This window comes from Alligator mississippiensis, chromosome 10, assembly GCF_030867095.1.
Source record: "Alligator mississippiensis isolate rAllMis1 chromosome 10, rAllMis1, whole genome shotgun sequence".
NCBI lineage: Eukaryota > Metazoa > Chordata > Crocodylia > Alligatoridae > Alligator > Alligator mississippiensis.
The window spans coordinates 45,572,192-45,592,135 of NC_081833.1; the positions used below are offsets into that span (position 1 = coordinate 45,572,192).

Sequence of the window (19,944 nt, forward strand, 5' to 3'; positions counted from 1 at the left end):
ATGATCACATTATATTTATTTATTTGATTTATATTTTGCCCTTCCTTACAAAACTCAGAGCAGTTTACAGTAAGAGAATCAGAATACTTATAGAACAGGACAAAATTACTTAAATGGAATTAGATGATCGACAGAAGAGAGAGACCCTGCCCTAAACAATAGCTCACCCTAGCTTGTTTGCTAAATGTTTGTTCAGATAGACAGGTTTCATAGCACTTCCAAAAGATGTTCAATCTCAGGCTCTGGTGAACCTCATATAGTCAGGATGCATCTTTTGTGAAACTTGTAAAATGCAGCTACACATGAGGGCTATGTGAAGTTTTGGTAGCTGATTCGATTCAGAGGAGATTCAGCCTGATTTGGGGGTTGAATCTCTGAATCCAAATCAATTTGGGAGACCAATTAAAAGCTTTGAATTGATTCCAAAAAGCTTCAGAAAAGATTTGACTGCTTCAGAGATTCGGCCATAGACTAAACAGGCAGCTGACACAGTTGCCTCAAGTTGGTAAGTCTGTTGGGGTTGAGAGAGTGAGGAGGGAAGGGGCGTGGGGGAGGGAGGGATTGGGGCTGGGACTGAGACAAGCTGCCCAGCCAGAGCGGGGGGCAGGGAGGATGTGGGTGCAGCTCCAGGCAGAAGGGGGCGAGCAGCTGCAGGGCAGAGCCCCTGCTCCCAGCACTGCTGTGCCCATGGGAGCAGGGGCTATGCCATGCTGCCACCTGGAGCAAGCCATGCCTGCATCACACCTCCCCCCAACGCCAACTGGACAAGTGACAGCAGGGCATAGCACCCTGTGGCTCCCTCTGCCAGGGCAGAGGCATGCACAACCAAAGGAGCCATGAGAGAACGTGGCTGCCCTGCTTGGCCCAGCCTCCTGCCACTTTAAAAACAAACAAAAAAAGTCCTGTAATCACTGGCTTTGGCAGCAGGGATCAGGGCCTCTGAGGGATCATGGCAGAGCGCCTCCGCGCGGTGCAGGACAGTGGGAGGCAGCAGGGATCCGTCCCCATGCTTATAGATTCATAGATTCATAGATGCTAGGGTCAGAAGGGACCTCAACAGATTATCGAGTCTGACCCCTTGCCTGGGCAGGAAAAGAGTGCTGGGGTCAGATGACTCCAGCCAGATGCCTATCTAGCCTTCTCTTAAAAACCCCCAAGGCACCATCTCCCTTGGAAGCCTATTCCAAATTTTGGCCACCCTAACCATGAAGTTTTTCCTGATATCTAACCTAAAACTGCTCCCTGTCAGTTTGTGACCATTGTTCCTTGTCACCCCAAGAGGCACCCTGATGAATAGAGCATCTCTGATTCCTTGTTGCATCCGCCTAATGAATTTGTAGAGGGCGACAAGATCACCTCTCAGCCTTCTCTTACGGAGGCTGAAGAGGTGCAGGTCCCTTAGTCTCTCCTCATAGGGCTTGGCCTGTAAACCCTTAACCATGAGTGGCTCTCCTCTGGACCCTCTCGAGGCTATCCACATCCTTCTTAAAGTACAGAGCCCAAAACCGGATGCAGTACTGCAGGTGCAGTCTGATCAATGCCGCATAGAGGGGAAGGTATCGCCTCCTTGGTTCTATCCACACTGTCTGGGAGGTGGGGCAGCTTCACCTGTCAGCCAGAGAGTGGCAGCACGCAGCCCCAGTAGCCCCGGATCCAAGATAGTGCACAGTGCCCTGCTGAGCCACGCTACACCCGCACAATGCAACAGCTGCTGCGTGGGTGCCAGGCGGGAGGGACAATCCCTGCTTCCCCCCATTGCCCCGCATTGTGCGGGGGGGGGGGGGGTTCTGCCATGAGTGCCCAGACCCCCCAATCGCTGCTGCTGCAGCTGGTGTGTGCAGGGTTTTTTTTCCCTCAAAGTGTTGGGACTAGGCTGGGGCCGGGTGGGGGATGGGGCCAGGGAGGGCAGCAATGGGGGCTTCTCCCGTGGCTCCCTCCACCCAGCAAAAGGCAGGCACAGCTGGAGGAGCCATGGGAGAACCTGGAGCCACCCGGCTGTACCTGCTCCCTGGCCGATTGGAATCTCTAAATCTCTGAATCAGTGTCGAATCTTCTGAAGCCAATTCAGCTGAAACAATTTGAGACAGTGAAATCTCTGAATCGAATCACTGTCCTCCAAATCATCCGAATCCAAAACTAAGTCAAATACTTCCCTATTCACACAGGCCTATTACACATGTGTATGCGACTAAGGTTCAGTCTGTGGCAGAAACTTTTTGCCAGTATAGCTATTTTTGTGGGGAGGCACAATTTTTTTTTAATAACATTTTTATTCAAACAAAAGTCCTAATAAAGATACAGTTATGCTGGCATAATTTATTTTGCTTGGGAAACTGAAATAAGCTGTACACAGCTGTGCTTTTTCTAATATAAGGCTGGGAACAGACCTAACACTAAATTAAGAAAAATGCCAGACTTGCTGCTCAGGAGCTCACATATGCTGAACTGATATAACAGTTTGTCTCTCCAGCTATATTGGAGCTAAACTGTTGTAACTTTTTGAAGCTGAATTAAACAAATCTAGTGTTACAGCACTCTAAGCTTGCAGTTAAAGCAGAGTCGATTAAACAGATGAAATTATTACAGGTTTAGCTTCTGTGGTGCTTAGCCCATTCCTTACACTAGTGATTCTCAACCAGAGTGATGTGGCATGCTGTGGAGATGTGCAGTTACCTACATAAGATTCACAAGATAAAACCAGAGATTGAAATAGGCATCCATAGTGTCAAAAACATTCTGACCTGCTGTGCTCTTGCTTTGTTCTTTGCAACAGAAGAGTTGCTTTATTATTTTTTCCATAGTCAAAAAAACAAGTGAAAGGTAAAAAGCATTTTCCGAGGGGTGCCTGGAGTCTAATGAGGTTGAGAACCACTGCGTTATACCACGTGTCCAAGCAACACTCATTTCCCACATGGAGAGTAGAATATTGTAATCTTTACATTTCTGTTACTGTCCTGAACCCTTATTTTGTTTTGTGGCCAGAAAATGCCCTGTGGCAGGGGAGAATATATAGAAAGACATACTATGAAAGCTATATTTTATCATGGCATGTTTTCCTTACTGTTTGCCTAATTACCTTAACAGGAGAATTAAAAAGAGTAATTATAATTTTGAGAACTTTACATGGGTAAATTTATATTTGTTACCTTGTTCTCCACAGACTATGCTGACAGCCATATCAATGAGTGCTATTGCAACTAATGGCGTTGTTCCAGGTAATTAGTGACCTTCTTATTTGGTGCAGTTTTTAAACCAATTTTGATTTACCCTTCCTCTTATTATCATAAACTGAATGGTAGACTTTCAGATGGTGATGAGTGTATTGTAGTGTAATTAAATTTAGACTTTTTTGCCTTCTATTGAAAAACAGAATTAAGTAATAAAGGAAGTCATTATCCAGATATGTCAAATGAAGTATCGTGTTGAACTTTTCAAGCGTTAAAAAGTAATTAGAGCCTTAAACTATGACTTTCGCTTAAAAATAATGAGGATGTGTTTGTGAGGGTTTTAAAATTAATTTGGATTTTTTATTTCCCTTGTAGTTTTTGTAGTCTTTATGGTGGCAGTTTATTCACATTTACAAGCTTTCCTCCGATTACAGTGAGGATTAATAAGATTAATTTACAACCTCATATGTTCTGTATATTCTGAAATGTCAGATTCACAAGTGGTGTAAAAATATCCTCATCCTTTCTTATCTTGTAGCTGGTGGCTCCTATTTCATGATCTCAAGGTCTTTAGGTCCAGAGTTTGGTGGAGCTGTTGGACTGTGCTTTTATTTGGGAACAACATTTGCAGGAGCTATGTACATACTTGGTGCCATTGAGATTTTATTGGTGAGTGGTAATGCTTATATGACAAGTTACTTTTAGAAAACACTGCAACATTCCTGCCCCTGAGGACACAGGGGCAGAGATTGAAGGCCTGTGTTTTCAAGGGTGACTTGGTCTGTTAGGGGCCCAATTCCATACTTTCACAAGTTGTCTAGTGTTCTCCATTTTGAAGTCAGACTTCTTTTGAGGTGTGCCATTTTAGATATAAAACTTTGAGGTTCTTCACATCATTACTTTAGAAAACCTAAGTTGAAGTGTTTCAATATATCACTGTCAAAGAGAGAATGAATTGGATTGTAGGGGAAGAACTACAAAACTGTCCATTTTCAGATAATACCTGGGTGGGTCAAGTTGCAGGTTAGGATTCAGAATGGGCTTGAATTAATGGAATGAAATTCTGTAAGGACAAATGTGAAGTCCTACACCTAGGATGGAACAGTCACAAATGCAGATCAAGGAATGACTGGTGAGACTACAGCACTGTAAAAAAGGATATAGGAGCTATAGTGGACCATAGATAAATCCATCCTTGTGCTCAAGGAAGACATGGACAAGCTAAAAAGAGTCTATCAGAGAACAACAAAAATAATTAGAAGTTTAGGAAAAATTATTTACAAGAAAAGGTTGAAAGAACTGGAATCTAGTCCACAGAAGAGAAGACTGAGGGAAAATTTGCTAAATTTTCAAATACCTGAAGGTTGTCAATAGACTATTCTCTGTGGCCACAGGAGACAAGATGAGGAGTAAGGATCTTGAACTGTAGGAAGGGAAATTTTGGTTGGATTTGGGGAAGAACTTTAACTATGATGATGGTTAAGTATTGGAACGTAGGGTTTTGAGAAGTTGAAATCTCCATCCTTGTAGATTTTAAGATGGTGGTTAGACAAACCCTTGTCTTGAATGGCTCAGACAGCGATGGTCCTGTCTTGAATAAAGAGTTGGATCAGATGACTTCCTGGCATCTCTCCAAGGCTTATTTTTCTATGATCCTTTAACACAGAACTTCCCTACAGGGTGAAGATCCTTTCTCAAAAGTATTTTGTGAATGGCAGCTTGATTTATAATTTTGTATATAAAGTGTGTGTTAAAAGCAAATGGGAAGGATCAAAATGAAATGGTAATTTAAACTCTTAGTTGTGTTATTACATCAATGTAGCATGCTTTCTTGCTCTTTCAGACGTATATTGCTCCACAAGCAGCAATCTTTCATCCTACCGGTGCTCATGATGCATCTAGTGCTATGCTGAACAACATGCGAGTTTATGGAACCATATTCCTCATCCTCATGGCTGTGGTGGTTTTTGTAGGAGTAAAATATGTTAACAAATTTGCTTCTCTGTTTTTGGCCTGTGTAATAATATCCATATTGTCCATTTATGCTGGAGCTATCAAGTCCATCTTTGATCCACCTGAATTTCCGTAAGTAATCTTCCTGCCTGGAATACATCAACCTGTAATTAAGAAAACAAACCAAAAACAAACAAACAAAAAGCCTTTACTTACTATAGAAGTTTCTTTAAAATTATCTAGCTAATATGTGCTGCATGTGCTTTGTTGCTCTAGAAATCAGTTATAGATGAGTGACTTAAATGTAAGGTAGCTGCAATCTGAATTTAATTAATGTTTTCTGGTAGAAGTCTGTGTAACAAAGCTTCTTAGGCTAAAATGAAGTGATCCACTGGATTCTTTAACTAGGTTTGGTAGAATGGTGCCTTCTCCAGAGCTGAGGAAAGGTTTGGTGGAAATTAACACTTTTACTGTTTCCCCTCCCACAAAGAGCAACTCACACCTTAGGACCCCACATGACTCCCGGGGCAAACTCCGTTAATTTTACAGAGCAGAGTTATTTGGGAGCTTTGGGTGCAGGCACTCTTTCTGTGATGCCATGACAGGAGCAGTGACTGGGTCCTAGTGCCCACCTCCCTCCTGACTAGTGTGGGTCGTTCTGGCCCACAGCCAGAAATATTGCTTACCTCTCATGTAGTGGAGTCAGTTGGGCTCATCTACCTTAATTGCTTCTTTGCCAAGTATGAAGCAGCGTGGAGTAACAAGTAGTGTAAAAAGATGGTTGGGTGAGAGGGGGATGAGTTCAAGCTACTGCCTAAGGGCGGTGCCTCAGCCTCTCAGCCCCACTCTGCTGCCTCATGTACTTTCTGGCTCCAACCTCATGGCAAACAGCTGTGGCACAAGAGCATGTGTCTATGATTTAATGACATTCTAGGAAATGTAGCTTGTAGAGCAGCAGTGTAGCTCTCTGCTGCTGGGGGAGATGTCATACTGTTTTTTTGCTGCTGAAAAAAGGACCATGTCAAGGACCATGTTAAGCAGGGCTTTTTGCCTGCTTGACATGGGTGTCTGTGGCATAAAATGAGGTAACATCTCCTATCATCTCCTAGCTACACACCATGATTGCCATGTGCCCGCAGAGGTTGGGAGGCACAGCAAGCTCCTGCAGGTGGCAGTGGCACTGTTGGCAGTAGGAGCATGGCGGTGGCAAGCGGCGAGCTCCCACAGGCGGCTGCAGTGCTGTTGGGGGGGGAGGGGGGGCGCTGAGCCCTGACCACTGCAGATGCCGCCAGTGCCTACAGTGGTGGCCAACAGCAATTGGGGACCACCCGCAGACGCCGCTGGCAGTGTCGGTGACAAGGGGGGAGGGGTTGTGAGCAGTGACCCCCCCTCAGGCGCCACTGGCAATTTTGGCAGCACCTTTTTGCAGAGGGTGCACCCCCTATGCATCGCCAGTGCTACATGCTACCCATTGCTGGAGCCTCCAAAGCCAGGAAGTAAAAAGAGGGATTGCCATAGGTGCACACCTGGCCAGTTACAGCTGGGAGCAGCCATCTTTGTGTAACACAGAATCCTAAATTACTTTCTCCTTTCCCCTTCAGGATTTGTATGTTGGGCAACAGGACTCTGTCAAGAGATCAGTTTGATATTTGTGCCAAAACGATGGTTGTGGACAACATCACTGTAGTCACCAAGCTTTGGCAGCTCTTCTGTCATAATTCAAACTTTACCACTGATAACTGTGATGAATATTTTATGCTTAACAATGTTACAGAGATAGCAGGAATTCCTGGAGCTGCAAGTGGGATCTTAAAAGGTATGATGGCAAGTGCTGCTGTATTAAAGGAAACCCTCTTAAGTGGCAAACAGAGCAACTGGAAAAGATTGTTCTGCTCAATGCTGGTGCCAGAGGGAGGCTAGACTAACTAATTCAAATTACAGTGAAAAAAAATTGTGGTAAGACAAATGATACAGTCCTTTAAAGAAAAGATAGTATTATTCGTTTTCTTTTCTGATAAGAAGATTGGCTTTTGTGCACTAAAAATGACTGAATTGGATCTGCACATGTGATATCTTTCAAAAGAAAACCATCTACAATGCACCATAGGATAAATTACATGCCATATTACTTTCAAAAGAATGTTGAAGGATCTGAATTAGAGCACAGCAGGAGCATTTTGCTTAATAGATCTTAGATGGAAGGAACATAGAAATATATGCATGAAAGTGATCTACTGACTTCCCTGCTTTCTGCAAGTTTGCAGCAGAGCTTTAGAATAAAATCTGGGGCTCAATGAACAACTGTTCACCAGGATACCCTGGGAGAAAACTAGAAACAATGGCCACAAACTCCTGGAAGATAGTTTCATGCTGAACATTAGGAAAAACTTTTTCCAGACTATGGAACAAGCTCCCCCTAGAGGTGGTGCAATCACCTACCCTAGAGGTCTTCAAGAGAAGACTGGATGGTCCCCTGGCTGGGGTCGCCTGACCCCAGATGTCTTTCCTGCTCATGCAGGGGGCTAGACCTGATGTTCCTTTGGGGTCCCTTCCAGCCCTATGAGTCTATGATTCTACAATTATTCTCCTCTATTCACCACTAGTAAGGCCATATCTGGAGTATGGTGTCCAGTTTTGGGCCCCCCTCTACATAAATGATGTGGAAAAATTGGAAAGAATCCAGCAGAGGGCAACAAAAATGGTGAGGGGGCTGGGGAACATGACTTATTAGGAAAGACTGAGATAACTGGGCTTATTTAGTCTGGAGAAGAAAAGACAGAGGGGATTTAATAGCTGCCTTCAACTCCCTGCAGGGGGGTTCTTAGGAGGATGGAGCTAGACTGTTCTCAGTGGTGATAGATGACAGAACAAGGAGCAATGGTCTCAAGTTGCAGCAAGGGAGGTTTAGGTTGGATATTAGGAAAAACTCTCTCACTAGAAGGGTAGTAAAGCACGGAACAGGTTACGTAGAGAGATGGTAGAATCTCTATTCTGAAGGCAAATTTTTAAGGCCAGGCTAGATAAAGCCTTGGCTGGGATGATACAGTTAGGGATGGTCCCATTTTGAGCAGACCGTTGGACTAGATGACCTCCTGAAGTCCCTTCCAACCCTAATTTTCTATGATGCTATGAAAATAGAAAATAAATCAGTTTTAAATTTTAAAGGGTACAGGTGTCCTCATTTTCACAAGAAACATTAACACAGCTTCTAAAATAGATACAGTGCGTATTCCATGCAGTGTCAAAACATATTTAAATGCAAATCAATGCAGTGCCATAATTTTTCTACTTCCTAAAGAATAAATTGGTTTTTGGGCAGAAAACTGGTCAATCCTACCTCTTCAGGTTTCCTTAGTTCTTATGTATATGGATGCTGTTTTATTTGATTTGTGTGGCAGTATTGCATTTATCTTGTATTGGCTACATAAGTTGTATCCATGTGGCAAATAAAAATGAAATTGCATTTGGTGAATGAATACAATCAAAATATAAACCCTTCTAGTCTTATTTATTGGTGATAATTTGAAGATAGTTGTAATTATTGTCAGATTGGCAGGAAAATACAGCCTATAATTTTTTTTTCTGTTTTGGAAGCTGAGTGTATCTAGTGTTGAAATTATTGTAACTCATTAGATTTCAGTCTTTGAACCAAGGACTGTGCTGCTTTGAGCATATCACTTAGTAAGTTGGGTTTGTAATCATGTGTCCTAAATGTCTGGTAATAAAAACATGTTTGTGTTAACCTTTCTCTCTTTTTTTCTTTCCTGCTCTGTTCCTGTGATATCATTTCCTCATGTCAGATAACCTGTGGAGCAATTACTTGGAGAAAGGCGAAATACTGGAGAAAGCTGTTCACTCATCACTTGATGTACCTGGGCTGAAAAGCAATCTTCATCTTTATGTGCTTTCTGATATAGCCACTTCCTTCACCGTCCTAGTTGGCATCTTCTTCCCTTCAGTGACTGGTGAGAATACTGGAAAGAGACACATTTGTAGGCTTTTTATATTTTTCTTTGCTCTTTTTGTTACTAAATATATTTTACTTAAACTTAATGTTTGTGTAGGGATCATGGCTGGTTCAAACAGATCAGGAGACCTCAAAGATGCACAAAAATCTATTCCTGTTGGAACAATTCTTGCTATCATCACCACATCATTAGTCTGTATCCTTTTAAAATTAGAATAGATTTTTAACACATTCTAAATGACCCAGTTGAACTTTTATTGTGCTCCTAGTTCATTGTACTGTGAGGACTAAAATACCACTATAAACATCACATGTCAGTAAAACTCCGCTCTCTGGTTCAGCTGAAAATATTCAAAATCTGTGCCTCTTTCCCACAACATTCTACTTTAATTTCTGGATTCTGCTCTTTGCCATTTGATTAAAGCAAACTCATGGACTCTGTGGCATTTTAGGTTGGCTGAAAGCTGAAGACATTCATAAGAAACAGGGACAGCCATTAAGATTGGAAAAGACTTTAAATAAAAGAATCTCTGAATTTTAGTTCCTTTTTCTAAAAGAAACAAGTCTTTTATTTTTAGTAAAGTGTGGGGATTCTGTGTTCTCTTTCACATAAAGTGAGTGTTTAGTAATGGAAAGGGCATGGAAAAGGCTGAAAGATGGCCAGGGATCAAGATGCAGTTGCTGTTTTATATATTTGAGACAAATGTTCAGCAGTAGAAAAGAGGAAGGGGTAAAGAATGCATTAAAAGGGAAATCAAAAGATATAAGGCTGGTAGCAATGGAATTTTATAGCCCCCAGTGTGCTAGCTATCTTAGGAATCAGAACTTGTGGAAGTGGTGATATCTTTTATTAGACCAACTAGATATTTGCAAAAAAAAATGTTCTATTTGCAAGCTTTTGGGCACAATCACCTTTCTTCAGGCATAGGAGAAAGCAAAGATTATAAAATTGTTCCTAGGTAGAAATGAAAATTCATATTTCACAGGAGAGCTGAAGGTATATTAAGAAAGCTGACACCCTGGCTCCTGCCCATTTTTCCAGTGAAATCTGCATGTTCACAGAGCTCAAATTGCTTCAATACAAGATAATTTCCTGCCCAGGAGAACTTTCCATCACCCCAGACTCCTGTGAAATATGAAATAATAACCAGAAGGAAACATAACCAGAAGGAACCTCCAGAACAGGAGACTGTTCTAACTTTTATCTGAGCCCAATTTGCACAAAATGAACTATTCCAACCAGGAGATCTTTATATACCTTCAGCTCTCCTGTTAAATATAAATTGTCATTTCCACTTAGGAGCTATGTTACAGCTGCATTTCCCTCTCCTTCTCTTCCCTCCCTCTCTTCCTCTCTCTCCCTCTCCTTGCCTTTCCCTCCCTTTCTCTCCCTGTTTCTCCCCCCTCCTTCCTCTCTCTTTCTTCTCTTTCTAGATAATTGAAGCTTTATCTGCTGGATGACTCTCTTCATAGCTAGACATTTATATGCCATCCACTGGAAGGTTCATAACCTAGAAAAACTTTTAGGACTAAGTCAGGCTCTTTCAATCTTCTTAAAAACATAAAATAAGAAAAACAACTGTGAAAGGTCCTAGGATCTAATGTCTGGTGTTATGCCTTATTGAGAGTTAAACAGTGGTTTAACCAGCAAGCTGAAATTGTTTACAGGTGTTGTGTGTAGCTTAGGAATTAAACCCCTACCATATTTGAAATCACTGGTTTAAAATTTGTTTGAATTTATTGCAGCCATAATAATAAACACCTACTTTCCTTAACATATTTTGTATCCAAGACTTCAGCTGTGTGGTATTATTTGGAGCCTGCTTAGAGGGTGTGGTTCTTAGAGATAAGTAAGTAACCATGAACTATTTTACCATTTTAGCATGTTTTGTGGTGGGAGAAGATTATTCCCTGTTTTTTTGTATTTTTCTGCTTGTCCACTTAGTTTGCCAGAAGGCTACAGTCTGAAATGATCCACCATCACTATTGCTCTATTTTGGAATGCCTGATATTGGATTGTATTAAGTATTCTGTGTTTAACAGTGGCAGTTATATGTCTAAAAAGCTCAGGGAAAGAAATCTGAAGAACATTGCTAGTCAGGGCTTTATCAGTACAGCTCAGTTTGTATTACAAATTGCTTCTCACCAGGGAAGGATGCAAAGTAGTGCTCAGATAACTAAGTGATAGGCACAACAAATTGATGTGGAAGTCTGAAGTATTTAGGAATATTCCTCATACTAGAGTTTCTCTTCAAGAAAACATTCAGTTTTGTTTAAATAAAATCTTTAAAAAATATACTCAAATGAAAGCAAATGCAGTAATAAAAAAGTTTCCCTTAAAATGAAGTCAGAATGGCTGGCATTTGTTTTTTACAGATATGGTGATGCAGTGAACAAGAACTTAGTTGTGGGCACACTCTCTTGGCCCTCACCTTGGGTCATTGTGATAGGGTCCTTCTTCTCTACCTGTGGAGCAGGTTTACAGAGCCTCACTGGAGCCCCACGACTGCTACAAGCCATAGCCAAGGACAACATTATTCCTTTCCTCTGGGTTAGTATATATTAAAATGGGGGCTATTTTGTTTTTTGTTTTTTTGCTGTATGCAGATACCATTCACCCTGTGGCCTAGCCAACCACAAGAAGTTATATTCCTAGAGACTGGAAGAAGGAGATCCGAATTTGCATATGCCATAAACTTGATACTTCAGTCAGCAGATCATCTGAGAGTGATAAAATGTTGAGGACTATGCACACATAACATAGGCAGCTTTGTGTAGAGAAGCATAAAGTGATTAAGTTAATGATGGAAACCAAGACCCCTGGCAGACTGCAATTTTTATGTGATTAACATGTTAATTACACAATAAATGTAGTATGTGCCATATACATGGTTTTTAAGATGCAATAAAATGCCAAACCAACCACAAAGATGTTCCCGTGTAACACAGAACATCTTTGTGGTTGGTTTGTATCATGCTTATTTTTCAGCATATGCCATATAGGCATCCAGGAGCAGTGTGCGCAGCCCAGCTGCATGTGAACCTTTTAAGCATGTTAGCCTGTGGGAAGCTGCCAGTGGTGCTTTTGGGCTACAGTAAGCCTTTTAAATGTCTCGGGCCCAGAGAACCTGAGACCAGGAAGACTCCCTTATGTCAGACTCCTACTGCTTTGGCTCATTTAAAATGTAGATATGCAGTTGGGCCCCAGTGGGTAGCAGAATCCCAAGTTTAAGTTTCTGTTCTCCTCTGAGCCTGAAATGATGAGGAGCTTCTCCCTGACGTTGGGTTCCTGGCACCCCAGGACTTTTACAGAGTACTTTATTAAGGTCCTGCTTTGCTGTGAGCCTACTGGGGAGAGGTCAGTCTTTCAAGTTGCTGCAGGTAGAGGCAGACCATGCAACTGGGATCAGAGGAATTTTATCCCCCAGTTCCAAAAAGCCATGCTTCCTGCCATTCATATCTGTTGTGGCCGGATGTGTGATCGGGTATAGAATTCCTCCGATCCCAGTCATATGACTATATTAACATCTGCAAGGGGCCCATGAATAAGGAACTGTTTTAGAGTCAATGGCCATTACTCAGAAAGACAATTGAGACATGAAAGTGGAAGTTGATACAAGAACTGAAAGCACAAGCTGGAAGAAATAATTTGACCAATGTGAAAACCCTAGTGAAGCCTGTTTATATTTTGTGCTGGTTTTGCTGTTTCTCTTTAAATGTTTATTACCATAATACAGAAGCTGAAACACTTCAATAAGGCTAGAATCTGAGAGACATATTTTTGGTTAAATAAATAAAGGTGAGAAAAATTAGGTCTGTACAAAAATTTGGAAGAAAGGAGATCAAAAGATCTCCATGTTTAAGTGCTACAGGAGAATCATGATTAAAGCTATGTGAGACACTACAACACTAAAAACATATAGTCAAGAAGAATTTTAGGAGGGATTGGTTAGTAAATTCCCTAGCCAAGCACTGGGAATTGTTTGTATTGAACACTTTAAAGCATGGGGACTTTGAAAGAGCTGATAATCTTGCTTTAATGTTTTCTTCTCAGGCTTCTGTTAAGTATCAGGTGACAGCCTGTGCCATCAGAGAGCAGTCCCAAGAGGGACGTACTTCAGTTCCTCTACTCAATAACCATTCTCTACCACTGTTCCTGAAGAATTAGGAAGAAATCCCCTTTTACCAAAACTGAGAAGCAAATATTGAAGCAGTAGCTACTTTTAGTTGTTGCTTGCTGTGTGCAGGCTACCCCTTTTACTTAACAATTCCCAAAGCAGGAAGGAAACATTCTCTTTTTCCCCTAGAAACTGGGAGAAAGAATGGGACAAATATTTTATATTTTCAATATTGTTACCTGAATGGTCTTTTAAAAAAGCAACATTTTAATGGAAAAGTGTGTTTTTTAAAGAAGGACTTGGATGGTTGTTTGGTGTCTTTATTAACAAGTCCAGCATCTAATTCAGTGGCCAAGAGAGAGGGATTGAAATTAGCTGGACCCTGTCCTACTTTTTAAATGAAAGATGAAAACATAAAGCAAATCCTGCTGAGGTAAAAAATACAGGCTATTTTCAGTCATTATTAAAACCACTTATAAGCAATGCAACATTGAACAAAGTATCAAATGTTATAGTACAAGTCAGTAAATATCCCTGTTTTCTTTTTGTTCAGGTTTTTGGTCACGGGAAAGCAAATGGTGAACCAACATGGGCCCTTCTGCTAACAGCATTAATTGCTGAACTGGGAATTCTTATAGCTTCCCTGGACATGGTAGCTCCAATTCTCTCAATGTAAGTGTCAGTTTTATATATGAATCACAACATAAATAGGATCTGCTTTTAGAGTTGTGCTACTTGTATTGATTTTTAGAAAGTTGTGACTGGAACATAAGATCCATTTGCTTAATAAAATAATCATCCTGATGTCCAGCTACATTCACATGTAAAGTCTCTTGCCTGTGGAGTGCATTGTGGCTAAGTACAGATGTCAAAAAGAACGAGGCTGAATTGATTCCATTTTTGCAATTTAGTCTAAGCTTCATGGGATTGAATCAATAAGCAAGTGAATAGACATTCACTTTTGATTCTGGAAATGCAGCCACATGCCTGCAGTGGCCCAGGCCAAAAGCTGGGGGACTCTAGAGCATGCCTCCCTTCTCAGCTGGAGCAGACAGCTTAGGCCATGGCTAGCCCGCTCACCCTGCAAGGAGGGATTGTGGGAGAGGTGCAAGGCATCCTGAGATGCTGGGGGACTGTGAGTTAACTTGAATCTGGAGTGGATCTGAGACAGATGTTCAATAAAACTATTTAGCCTAAATCAGTTATGGCTGATACTATACCCATCTAGGTTTATCTTAAACTGGTTTGGGCCATTTTGAAAGTTATTTATGTGCAATGAACATCTGTTGTGTTACAGATTTGAACCAGTTTCCAGTCCCTTATACCATTTTATGTGTAATTTGTGCCCTTAGCTTGTGAGTGGATGTTATTTTTGCCAGACTTGGATTGGTTAGAGGTTTAGCATCATTAACAAGGCTGATTGTGTTATTTGTGTATGAGAGAGAGAGAGACACTCAGACCTTCACAGACACAGTCTGCATAAAAAAATTCTGAATGTGTTTACTAAATTGTTCCTTCCCTAGGTTTTTCTTGATGTGTTACCTTTTTGTTAATCTGGCATGTGCAGTACAAACCCTTCTTAGAACTCCAAATTGGCGGCCCCGATTTAAATACTACCATTGGTAAGCAAATGAGTTGGTCTGCTTTTTTTTTTCTAGCCCATATTCCTTAGTGTGTATGGAAGAATGCCAACCCTCCATATAAGTGCAGGAGCCTTGTAGGGGAGAGGGGGTGATTAAGTGGTCTCTTCTTCTGGATAGAGATATAAAATGCAGCTTTAGTTCTATAGTTTATCCTGGCACCCAGCATGAGAAATAGTCCCTCTGATCATGTTAGGGTGTTTGGCAAAATGAAACAATGATGCCATGTCTTGAGGCTGCAGAGATTGAGGAAGGATCATTTATGATTCACATAAGTTCTTCCTACTATCTGGTAGTGTGAAGGGGATGCAGGAAGAAAATCCTGTGGTGTTTAGTGTGGATCAGAATTAAGATGTTTAAGGTAGCGAGAGTATCCATTCGTACAATAGAGTATTGCAACAGTGATGAGGAGGAGTGGATAGAGTGTATTTTGCTGTCGTTTAGTTCATAAAAAAATCAGAGGATGAAAAAACCTTTTAGGGGAAAGGAACAAAAACAATGCATTTGCTTTTAGCCCTCCAACCCCCAAATACTTGCCAATATTTTTTGTTTTTGTTTTTAGGGCATTGTCATTTTTAGGCATGAGTATTTGTCTTGCATTGATGTTCATTTCATCCTGGTATTATGCTCTGGTGGCTATGCTTATTGCGGGCATGATTTACAAGTACATTGAATATCAAGGGTAAGTGTTTCTAATAGAATGGGATAAGGAGAAAACAACATATTTCTTTTTTTTAGTAACCTATCTTTAGATTTAACATTTAGTGCATGGATTGTCGTAGCCTTGGGATCATGGCAGAGTCATGGAATGTTTTTTCTTTGTTAGAGTATTTTTGCAGCCACTTTGCAAAGGAAGGCTTTAAAAGATTTCCTTTATACGCATCTGCAGGGTACCCCTAGAAATTTGACCACAGAACTTGGAGGCCCCTTTGTCCATCTGTTTCCTGGCTGCTGTTTACTTTCTTGACTTACATTACTGGCAACAAAGGAAGCCTATGGGTAGGCCTCTCCAAATGGCTGGTTCTCCCAGCCTTTATGGTTTATAAATTGGTCAGGTCAGAAGGGTTGACCCATTATAATGGGAGTAAGGGAGCCAGCATGCTAAACTCTGAAACTTTGCTTGGAATACAGTAAACTGTTATAACATGGTATCAGACTGGTAGTTTGCCCATATAATTTCACTTTCATAACTTGTGTTGTCTATGTATGTGGGAGATCTCGTTCACTGAGAAGTTTTTTCTTTCTTTTAATAAATTGTAGGCTAAAAAACTTTAGGCCCTACCTTTACATTTGCTTGAAATAAATTTACCTTTCCATACATTATAGGTACCACAACCATAAGCTTGTTGAAAAATAACCAATTTTCCTGCCATAGCCGGGAAATTGAGCAATGTTAAAATAATCTAATTTCTAACATTTGTGTTCTTTATAGTGCAGAGAAAGAATGGGGTGATGGTATCCGAGGTCTGTCACTCAGTGCAGCCAGATATGCCTTGCTCCGACTGGAAGAAGGGCCTCCTCACACCAAAAACTGGAGGTATTCATTTTGATATGTAAAATGCAGCCATTGCCCAGCTTTTAGGCCTGTGTATAGTGTCTAAAACAATACATTGATTACATGCAAAGATTAGATTGATCCTGAAAAATAGTTTTGCTGCCGGGTCATGAGAGACTACAGGGCTGTGGGAGCGGGCTTAGGGGGCTGGGGGTGCAGGTGGTCTATTCCTCGCTCCTCCCGGATGTGGGTCATGGGCTGAGGAGGGAGAGACAGGTCGAGGTAGTCAACCAGAGACTGCAGCGCTGGTATCATTGTGAAGGCTTTGGCTTCCATGATCACAGCCCGCTCTTTGGTGAGGGAGGCAGTGGTCTGCTGGGAAGAAACGGCCTACACCTCACTCTACTGGGGAGGAGGCTCTTTTCAGCCAGACTTGCTGACCTGCTCGACTGGGCTTTAAACTGAGCCCGCCAGGGGATGGGGGGGAGTACCGCCACTGCAGGCCCACTGGGCAGCTTTTGTAAACCCAGCAGGCTAAGGCACTCTACCCCAGCTCCAGAGCGATCCGTAGGGAAGGCAAAGGCCCCCAGTGAGACACTTATTTACATGCCTGTACACCAATGGCAGGAGCTTGGGGAACAAACAGGAGGAACTGGCCCTCCTGCTCAACAAAAAGGATTACGATATCATAGGGATAATGGAGACCTGGTGGGACTTCACCTATGACTGGGCCACAGGTATAGACGGCTATACCTTGTACAGGAGAGAGTGTGAGGACAAAAAGGGTGGTGGGATAGCTCTCTATGTCAAGGAAAGATGACATTGACACCCGGGGGGGATGATTAGAGACTCTCTGGGTCAAAATCCTTGGCAAACAAGGCACAGGGGACACAGTGGTGGGAGTCTATTACAGACCTCCTATCCAGGATCAAGAACTTACCAGGAATTTGCCAGGGAACTGGTTGAGGCTGCATGTTCCCGGTGCATGGTTGCCATGGGAGATTTCAACTACCCAGACATCTCGTGGGAAGAGCACTCGGCCACATCCGAACAGTTGCAAAGCTTCCTCATGTGTGGATGAGCTCTATCTGACTCAAGAAGTCTATGGAGCAATGAGAGGCAAAGCACTGCTTGACCTGGTACTGGCAACAGGGGATGACTTAATCAGTGACCTAATGATTGAAGGGAAGCTGGGAGACAGTGACCATGAGCTGATCATCTTCACCATCCACCATAAAGCTGGCAAGTCAGTCAGCAAAGCAGAAGTCATTGACTTCAGGAAAGCTGACTTTCACAAGCTCAAGAGGCTTGTTGGCGAGGCCCTAAGGGACCATGACCCAAAAAGGAGGAGGGAATTTAGGAAAAGTGGTTGCTCCTCAATGGAGCGATCCTGGAAGATCAAGCAATGTATTCCGTCTCGGAGGAAAGGCAGCAAAAGATCACAGCAGCCACCTTGGCTCTTCAGGGAACTAGTGGACCTCCTGCATCTAAAAAGAAAGACCTATAAAGGATGGAAGGCTGGATCCACCCCAAAGGAGGAGTACTCTGCCCTGGTTCGGACCTGTAGGGAGCGAACCAAGAAAGCCAAGGCTGCGACTAAATGCCAACTGGCTACACACATGAAGAACAATAAAAAGTTCTTTTTTAGATATGCGAGGAGCCGGAGGAAAAGCAAGGGTAACATTGGACCCCTGCTAAACCATATGGGTCAACTGACAACCGACACCCAGGAAAAAGCCAACCTGCTTAATGAGTATTTTGCATCAGTTTTTCACCAGCCCCAAGGGATGGCCCTGCTCAATACAGTATGGGATGGCCAAAGTGAGGGAGATCAATGTTGAACATGTGAAGGAACACCCTGAGAGGCTGGAGACCTTCAAGTCAGCTGGGCCAGACAGCTTACACCCCAGGGTACATAAGGAGCTGGCAAGCAGCATACCTCTGCCACTGGCACAGATCTTTGAGAACTTGTGGCGCTCAGGTGAAGTGCCCAAAGATTGGAAGAAGGCCAATGTGGTGCCTGTCTTCAAGAAAGGGAGAAACAGGGAACTACAGGCCCATCAGCCTGACCTCTGTCCTGGGGAAGATCTTGGAAAAAATCATCAAAGAGACCATTCTTGACAAACTGGCTGAAGGCAACTTCTTGAGGGATAGCCAGCATGCGTTTGTTGTGGGTAGGTCTTACCTGACCAATCTCATCGTCTTCTATGACCAGGTGACATATCACCTGGACAAGGGAGAAGTGATTGATGTCATATATCTTGACTTTAAAAAAGCTTTCTATCTGGTATCCACCATTGTCTTATAGAAAAACTGGCCAACTGCAGCCTCGGCTACATCACAGCCCGCTGGCTGGGGAATTGGCTTCGTGGTCGGACCCAGAGAGTGGTAGTTGATGGAAGTCAATCACTGTGGTGCGCCGTGACAAGTGGAGTCCCCCAAGGCTCTGTCCTTGGGCCTGTTCTTTTCAACATCTTCATTGATGATGTGGACATTGGTGTCAGAAGCAGACTGGCCAAGTTTTCTGATGACACCAAACTTTGGGGTAAAGCGTCCACACCTGAGGACAAGATAGCAATCCAGGCCAACCTTGACAGGCTCAGAAAATGGGCAGATGAAAACCTGATGGCCTTCAACGCGGAAAAATGCAAGTTATTCCACCTTGGGAAGAAAAACTTGCAGCATGCTTATAGGCTTGGCAGTGCTGCTGTTGCTAGCACCACAGCTGAAAGGGACTTGGGGGTCATGATTGACCACAAGATGCATATGAGCCACCAATGTGGTATTACAGCCAGCAAAGCGAGCAAAACTCTGGCTTGCATCCATAGATGCTTCTCTGGCAAATCCCAGGATGTCATCTTCCCACTGTACTCAGCCTTGGTGAGACTGCAGCTAGAGTACTGCATCCAATTTTGGGATCCACAATTTAAAAAGGATGTGGAGAAGCTTGAGAGAGTCCAAAGGAGATCCACGTGTATGATCAGAGGGCAGAAAAACAGGTCTTATGATGAGAGGCTCAGAGCTATGGGACTCTTCAGCCTGGAAAAGCTCAGGCTCCAGGGGGACCTGGTGGCTGCCTATAAGTATATAAGGGGTATGCATCAGGATCTGGAAGAATGCTTGTTCACCAGCGCCCCATGGGATGACAAGGTCAAACTGTCACATACTCCTACAAGACCGTTTCAGGCTGGACATAAGGAAGAACTACTTTACTGTCCGAGCCCCCAAGGCCTTTAAGAGTCAATTGGATGTTTATCTTGCTGGGATCCTGTGACCCCAGCTGACTTTCTGCCCCGGGGCAGGGGGCTGGACTCGATGATCTTCTGAGGTCCCTTCCAGCCCTGATGTCTATGAATCTATGAAAAGTAGGAACTTTAACTTAGATCTCCTACAATCCTGATGTGTCTCAACCACTAGGGTATTGGCTGTTCTGCAGGTGGGGGGGGGAGGAGAGGGAGAGGAGAGGGGGGGCAACATTCTTTTAAGGGAAAATTTAGGTGCATAATTTCTCTTGTGCTCATGCACACATACATTTGACAGAGTTCTTTAATTTTCCTCTGGATTTTCCAATTTATAATTTTGTTTTACCTGTCTCTTCATTATC

At 42.7% G+C, this 19,944-nt stretch overlaps 1 protein-coding gene across 1 annotated transcript in view; it reads left to right on the plus strand.

Annotated features, from left to right (window-relative positions):
• The window catches only part of SLC12A4 (solute carrier family 12 member 4), a 103,555-nt gene that overhangs the window by 65,026 nt on the left and 18,585 nt on the right, over positions 1-19,944 (plus strand). The window contains exons 5-16 of the mRNA XM_006269310.4: positions 3,161-3,215; positions 3,706-3,836; positions 5,011-5,252; positions 6,722-6,936; positions 8,921-9,085; positions 9,185-9,283; positions 10,880-10,937; positions 11,464-11,638; positions 13,759-13,877; positions 14,729-14,827; positions 15,408-15,527; positions 16,278-16,382. Of these exons, the coding sequence (XP_006269372.1) occupies positions 3,161-3,215; positions 3,706-3,836; positions 5,011-5,252; positions 6,722-6,936; positions 8,921-9,085; positions 9,185-9,283; positions 10,880-10,937; positions 11,464-11,638; positions 13,759-13,877; positions 14,729-14,827; positions 15,408-15,527; positions 16,278-16,382 (1,583 nt within the window). The remainder of the gene's footprint in view (positions 1-3,160; positions 3,216-3,705; positions 3,837-5,010; positions 5,253-6,721; positions 6,937-8,920; positions 9,086-9,184; positions 9,284-10,879; positions 10,938-11,463; positions 11,639-13,758; positions 13,878-14,728; positions 14,828-15,407; positions 15,528-16,277; positions 16,383-19,944) is intronic.